This window comes from Spea bombifrons, chromosome 1 (genome assembly GCF_027358695.1).
Source record: "Spea bombifrons isolate aSpeBom1 chromosome 1, aSpeBom1.2.pri, whole genome shotgun sequence".
In the NCBI taxonomy this organism is placed as follows: Eukaryota; Metazoa; Chordata; class Amphibia; order Anura; family Pelobatidae; genus Spea; species Spea bombifrons.
In genome coordinates this window covers 22,509,742-22,517,612 of record NC_071087.1, presented here as the reverse complement: position 1 = coordinate 22,517,612, position 7,871 = coordinate 22,509,742, and the positions used below count along the sequence as shown (strand labels likewise).

Here is a 7,871-nt window from a genome sequence, read left to right as displayed (position 1 = left end):
TACCCTTGACATTTTTTGGACACAGCATTAACATATTCACTGGTTAGGCACATCAGCCTAAGAGTAAATTGTGTATACATTGATGCTTACGTGTGCCTTTTTATTATATTTATTTTGTGCTAAAGTCTGATTTGATGTGTTGTTTTTTTTCTATTATTGTAAAAATGCTTATAAAATAATAAACTGACAATTGTTCATTAAAACATTTGGAACATTTTAATTCTCTATGCATTCCATACTTAACTCATAAATAAGGAAGTGTTTTGCATTAACTGATGTTCAGAAAACAAGTGGGGAGCTGAATGTCAACCAAGACCGCTGGGGGCTCTTAATTAATTGTGTTCTTCACTCAAACACAGCAAAGATTAAGACCATCCATACTGAGACATACCTTTTTAATATAGTAACAAAAAGCTGGGCTAAAAATATGTTCCTAAACTGCTAAATGTCACATATACACCTCTCTGTACAAGATTCTGAAGTATATCCCAGCCAGAATTCCTTATAAACATTAGCAACGCATTAAGTAGCTTCAGCTGGCTCTAAACCAAGCTAATGTACTAATGAAGGAGGAATTTACGTGATTCACACAGAGTATGAGGTGGTTTATTAGCTGAAACTATGCAATTGATTGCACATTCAGTAGATATCCTGTAGTAATTAGTGCTTTAGACTTTGATCAGCAGTAAAATAAGCAGGAGTAGAAATTGTGAGTAAAGGTGCAACCTGTTCCCCAGCTCCGCTCGCTCCGTACAACCATTTTCTTTTCCTGGAATATTTTTTGTTATTTCGAACATAATACTTTCATGGGCTGCATGTATTGGATGTGTACGAATTAAGCGGCTGGATTGCTTAATAGCCAATTGCTGTTAAATCTAAGAAAATCTAAAGGTAAGAAGCGGATCTTTTTAGATAAAATTTGCTTTGAGCAGAGCTGGTGTGTAGGATCTGTAAAGATCTGCAACCAGAATATTTTCAGGCTGCCAATAAGTTGTGATTACACAAAAGTTTGGGGTATTCATGAAATGGGATTCTAGAGCAAATACAAAAAGTAGTCTTGTCCCAATAGCAACCCAATCATCTAATCAGCAGGATCATTTCTCAGATATCTGTGTTATACTCTGGCCGCACTGATTTTTTATGCACAAAGTTTGTTTTGCTTTGTAAATTTTTCTTTCCTTTTTTGATTTAGGTACCATGACAAATTTGAGCCTCATTCTTGTGATTGCCATTATAATTGTAGCCAGATCTACTGAGCCGTCATTCTTTCCTTATTCTGAATGCCGTTGGGATAAGGGAACGACCTTGGATTGTTCTTCCACTGGTATCACAGTATTCTCGCCACCTGGTATAAGCAGGTCCTTCTGGCCCCATTCAGTGGGTCTTTGGAGGACCATGAAACATATAAATCTGAGCAACAATACAATTTCAAGATTCCATTTGAGAACATTGTACAACTATTCATTACTGGAAACTTTGAATTTGAGCAATAATCACATCTACAGTCTATCACTGAAAACAAATAGATTGCCTGGTATGGATGCCAAAGTGTCTACGGGTTTTCTAACATCACTAAAAATCCTTTTGCTGAGTGGCAACCGATTAAAATCTGTTCCAGAAGGTAAGAAACAGGGAAGTGCTTTTACACACATGTATGCATAGAGTTTGTAATATATATAGGGAGTATTATATAAAATATAGTATACAGACAAAAAAGCAATGGGAGATACTGTTTAAATTAGCCAAGACCTGGTTTAGCATTTCCAAGACCTGGTTTTGCATTACATATGTGAGTGAGTTGTGTTACCTGGAATGATTTGTGAAGTTAAAATGACACCATAATTCCTCCAAAATTGTGAGAAAGCGGCTTGTGCTTTAGAAATTACAAGCAGCTTTCTCAGGTCGGCCAGTACTTTCTGCTTGCAGACAATGATCTGGTCTCCATCGGTGATCAATAGTTTGGCTGACAAGCATGCTGATGCTGGCGGTTGGACACATATGCGAACCCAATAAAAGGTATCAACGTCAACCAAAAACTCCATTAAGGTGTTATATGGATCTTAATCGGTTTATATATGTATATATATAGATATATATATGTGTATATATATATGTATATATATGTATATATATATATATATATATATATATATATATATATATATATATATATATATGAATGGTATAGATACATTTAATCCCAACCATTACCTCATCCAAATATTCTGTTTTGTTGTGATTCATACACTAGATTACTCTGCAAAATAGTGCAACATACGCTATAAACATAGAGTCAAAAAGCTAAATGAGTTTTTTATTTCTGAACTAATAACATCATTTAACTTTCTAGGACTGCGGGAGCTAATATCGCTACAGACTCTTTCCTTATCAGCCAACAGAATTGAGTTTATCCATCAAGATGATTTCGCAAACTGCACTGAACTGAGGACAATCGATCTGGGCGACAACAGGATCTACAAGATACACCCAGATGCTTTTAGAGATACCAAGAATCTTCAGGTTGTTTCTTAAAGAAACTGTAATTCATATTCAGTATTATTATTTAGTTGAAAAGAATATGTTTAGATTCCATTCCATATAACTTATACATGGAACATATACTTAACATAAAACAACGTCCTATATATCAGGCAGCCCAAAGCAGCATGCCATTCTTCTATCCGGCTCAAAGACACTTCCAGAAAATATATCCCCAAATAAAAAGGGGCCTTTTTCTATTTCTAATTGCAATGTTGTGTTTCTCTTCAGCTTCTGAGCCTCAGAAGTAACGCTATGATTACCATCACATCGATGATCTTCATGTACGCACATGTCACGCAAGCTGAAGTTGATTTATCATATAATCCTTGGGCATGTGACTGCAGAATGCTCGATTTAAAGCACTTTATTTCAATCCAGTCCAAGGATATGGGCAAAATGTGGAACGTTACCTGCAATAGCCCTCCAAGAACCAAAGGACAACACCTTATTGCTATTAATTTTCCTTCCACTTGCGTGAAGCCTATGGATTCCACCAATGCAAGACCAGAAATGATCGTGGCTGGAAAAGAGACAGTTTTATCCTGTGATGTTCCTGACTCCTTTGGTATGTGATACGGGCTAAAGATGTTGATATTAATAATAATAACTAAACGATATCACAGGAATATGATTTACCTAAGCTCTTTCGATCAATCTTTTGATGAAACTGTAAAACCTGGCATATAATTAGAGGTGAGTGAGCTGTCCAGTGGTGCAATATAAGCCAGACCCGAGGTGCAACTCATTGAGCAAGGCACTCTCCTGACAAGAGTCCTCATATGTATCCATACAGGCCGGATATGTAAGAGGAGTTTGAGTTGGCTTGGCATCATATCTCATTCCTCCACTTTGACAAGATGGGCATCCCTGGAACCTCGTGGGCTCTGGCTACCCAGAGCCTACTGTTGCGTGACCCAGCCAGTACTGCCCGCTGACGACGGTGGGCATTTCCGCTGTTGTCACGGGAAACACCCCCATTTAAAGGAAAAAATGGGCAGGTTATTGGGCGTGTCAGGACCCAGAGACTCCGGAGTCTCTGGGCAAAATCCAGAGAGTTCCCAGCTATAACGATGCGTCAGACCAGACTTCAAGCCCTGCCAAAGCCCAAGCAGGCCCACCAGCCATACAAATAATGGCAGGTGGGCCATAATAATACTCATAAAACACACCCCCACATTTTCATTAGGCCAATTATAGAGTAGATATGTATTACACATTAATAAAAACAACCTCAATGTAAAGTTTGTTATTGTATGTGTTTATAAATTTTTCTAATGAATGTAACAGAACTACAGAATCGGCCGGTGCTTTATAAATAAATGTAATGTAAAGTATCTTGCAGCTTTAGTTGTAGACTTACTATGCATATTACACTATGATCACTCTGAGTATAACCTAGGCAGTATATATCTATATATATATATATATATATATATATATATATATATATATATAGATAGATAGATAGATAGATAGATAGATAGATAGATAGATAGATAGATAGATAGATAGATAGATGTGTGTGTGTGTGTGTTTCCCTTCTCTGTTTGGGTGTTTTTCAGCATAACGTTCCTCTTTCATGATTGCCACCTCCTAGACATAGAGAATATATTTTAATCTCATTAGATACTATAGCTATAACTGATATTTTAATGCAGTTATACAATGTATACATTAATTTATGTTGATTAATTTTAATGGCATATTCTTCTTATTTTTATCTTTAGTTAATTAGAATGTGGTGTTCTTTTTGAATCACGTGCAAATAAATGCTTGTTTGCTTAATTCTACTAGTTACTTACACTTTGCCCCTATTTACATTTTCTTTGTTTTGAATGTGGATCGTGTGTACAGAAGAAAGTTTTCACGATTTTTATTCCTACTTTTAAAGGTACTCATAAAGTGCGTTGGTGGACTCCAAAGGGATGGATATTTGAAGACGATCAGTATTCTACTCATTACATTGACCACATGAAAAACCTGGTTCTCACTTTGCCTGATCGTTCTGATGAAGGATTCTACATCTGTGTTTCTGATGTCACTCAGAACAGGATTTTGTACCAAGTGTATGTACGTACTGGGGAGTCAGTACCTATCAGAAGAACCAGAAATACGCTAGCTGAGCGAGCTCAAGGGAGAACACAGGGAGAGTTCACGGTGGCGGTTTGCCTTTCAGTGATCATCACATTCATAGGTGCATTTTGCCTTGGTTTATTTGCCAGGCCTTTTATTGAAAACCTGTGGAAGAAACAATGTAAGCCAAGATGCTCGAAAAAACAAAATTCTACAACAGTCTATGACAATGAGGGATTTACAGATGAAAGAGACTGGTGTTCTACACATGAATATGTTGGAAAAAATAAATCAAGAGATGCATCTGAGACAGAGTCTTCCTCTGGAAGTAGTATTACACACCGTGAAGACAAGGTAGCAGTCAATGTAACCGGAAATCACTTGGAAGATAGTGAAAGCCAAGAACTATATCATGCCAATCCTACTCTGCCAAAAAGTGAGGAAAATATTACTAGAAACCATCAGTGTTCCAGAGATATTCCTGCCCACACCAGTTCTCAACTGCAGAGACGTGGAACTTACACAATAACAGATGACAATGATCAAGGTTCAGATGGAGAGATTGTTACACTCAATGCCGGTCTCCATAAAACTAAAGATGGTACAGCCTGGAATACAGATAAATTGCTGTATGAAAATCTCAGTCCTCAATTAACTCCTAAGTCAGAGGCCACAATTAATATACCTGCTGCTCCCACCACCATCACTGAAATAGTCAAGAGCCCTAAAACACTCTTCTCATCTAGAAATTCGCCTCAATCTCCATCACCAGAGACCACACAGGAAGGGGCAGCACACCATGCAGATGATGATATGCCCACAGCTGAAAATCATAAACCATTAAGCACTAGACATTCGGGATCTATCCAAAATAAACAGTATTCACACACAGCTGTTGTCCACAAGCGGAACAGAGAACGCATCACTACATCATCTGACACCAGTTCAACCGATGACGGTTCAATCTTCAGTTTTAGTATTTCAAATTCACTGTCCGAAACCACAGATTTTCCTGATTTGCCCAGTGATGATGAAAAAGTTGATGTTCAGCAGCACTCCACTGCAGAAGTACCAGGAGGAAACATGATGCCTTCACATTCTGCAGGAGAACACGCCAGTGACAGCTCTAGTAATCTTAGCACACCTACAGTCTCAAGGCAAACTACTCCAACACCAACACTCACAAAAGAAAGTGAAATGAAGCAGAAAACTGTGTCAGACCTTTCCAAATCACAATCAAACAAAGGCACAGATAATCATTTGGCTGGAAGTGACTTAGATGCATCTAACTTATATGATAAAACCAACATACAGCCAAAAGATACTTTTAATTATTCGTCAGACAACTTATCAGATACCAGTTCATCCTCAAAGAAGTCAGAAGGGAACAGTGAAGTTGTCATCAATCATGATTGGTCACAGCGGTCAAATAATAAAATACACCTAGACAGAGCCACCGACTATTCAGATCTGAGTACATCTAGTGAGTATACTGCAGAATTTCCTGATGTGCCACAACACTTGCAGATTCCAACTAATGATGTTACAGACGCTGGTCAAAATCCTTGTAAAAATGAAGCTGTACTTTATTGGCTGGAAACAGCTAATGGTGGAAATGCTACAAATGAATCGCTAATACCACCTGTTATATCTAACAGAGAAGATCTTTTGATCACAACCTCTGCGAAAGAGGACTTACTCAACATCAACTCCCATGAAGGAAAAACAATGCAGACAGTAGCAGACTCTTCTGATACCCTTAACATTACTCAGCCCAAAACTTACAAAAATGTGGAATATGATGCAAACACTAAGACACCTTTTATGGGTTTGGACAAATATATAGGTGGATCAGTGAATCCCCTACCTGTTTATATGCAAATGGAGGCACCTACTACTAAATCAACAGACAATTCAGGTGCATATTTTGTAAAAAGGAGGAAGGTTTTTGATGCATTTTCTGCATCCCTGAATACCGGAGAGAACTTAATATAAACTTTTGTTTCACTTGGTGTAAAAGTCACGTGGTGGCACTTTATATACATTAAAATGTAACCTATTTAATAAATAAATATATATATATATCTCCCTTCCCACCCCTATGGGTAGTGTGTCTTCTTCAACCTATGGTTCAGGGTTCTGCGTAGTATCTTAGCTGTTCCTAGCGCTGCACTCTTCTGGACAAAGTTTTCTGATGTTGTTCCTGGAATCTGTTGTAGCCATTCCCCCTGCTTAGGACTCACAACCCCAAGTGCTTCTCATACTACTCCTTCCTAATGTTGCTGTCACTTGGCACATCTATAACCACTGCTGTCTTTTTGTCCTTGTCTACCACCACAATGTCAGCTTGATTGGCCAGTGCTTTCTTGTCTATCTGAATCTGGACGTCTAACAGGATCTTAGCCCTGCTATTCTCCACAACCTTCTGTGGAAGCTCCCATTTGGACTTGGGGGGTTTAGCTCATACTCCAACATATATACACAGAAAGATCTTTGTACCACTGTCTACAAATATGCCAAACAATCCCTGTTATGTAAAGCTTATTATAATGTAAAACTCAAATTAATGAAATTTAATTAAATAGAAATTAGTTGTGATAAAAATAAAGGAGTTCCATATATGAGTTGTCTCTGCATTTATTTTCAGTTTTTTGGATAAAGTCTGCCATGCGTTTTTTTTTTTTTTTTTCCCCAGCAAATTTTATAACTGTGTGTGTGCGCGCAAAATAATTCTCTGGTGGAATTTCTTGCACTTTTACTGTGATATATCATCTAGCTTTACAGTCAGTGAATGACATGCCATTTAGAAAATATTATCTATTGTCCCCGGAACTCTTGAGTAGATACATGCTTTTTTTTTTTTTTTTTTTTTTTACATTGTGTCCTGGGGAGCAGGGAACAAAATGTATTGCCAGAAAACAAACCGAAAAATGTAGCCCATTTGCTTATTCATATACATAACGATAATACAGCCCCCTTTGTGCCACTACTCTAGGATCTTCTTATGGAAAAAACTATTTGAGCAAACAGGGAAAAGAAGAAATGTTGGTGCGCTAAGCTAGTCACAGGCTCAAATAATACAGATGTGTAATACGAGGCCTACCAAACAGGTGTAAGCATGCTGCAAAAACAGTGTATTGGCTGTACAATGTATACAAGAAACAAAAACTGTCTGCGCTTCTTACCCTAATAAAGTTGGCAACAAATATATAAACATAATATAAATGAGAGGTTTTGGTTATATGAATTGGCCAAAG

At 37.5% G+C, this 7,871-nt stretch overlaps 1 protein-coding gene across 1 annotated transcript; it reads left to right on the top strand.

The window, feature by feature from the left end:
• Positions 1–2,887: 2,887 nt before the first annotated feature.
• LRRC66 (leucine rich repeat containing 66) lies at positions 2,888–6,657 on the top strand. Its single transcript, XM_053458439.1, has 2 exons — positions 2,888–3,106; positions 4,433–6,657. Exons 1-2 carry the CDS (start codon positions 2,929–2,931, stop codon positions 6,607–6,609), a joined length of 2,355 nt encoding a protein of 784 aa, XP_053314414.1. The 5' UTR covers positions 2,888–2,928; the 3' UTR covers positions 6,610–6,657.
• The last annotated feature ends 1,214 nt before the right edge of the window (positions 6,658–7,871 follow it).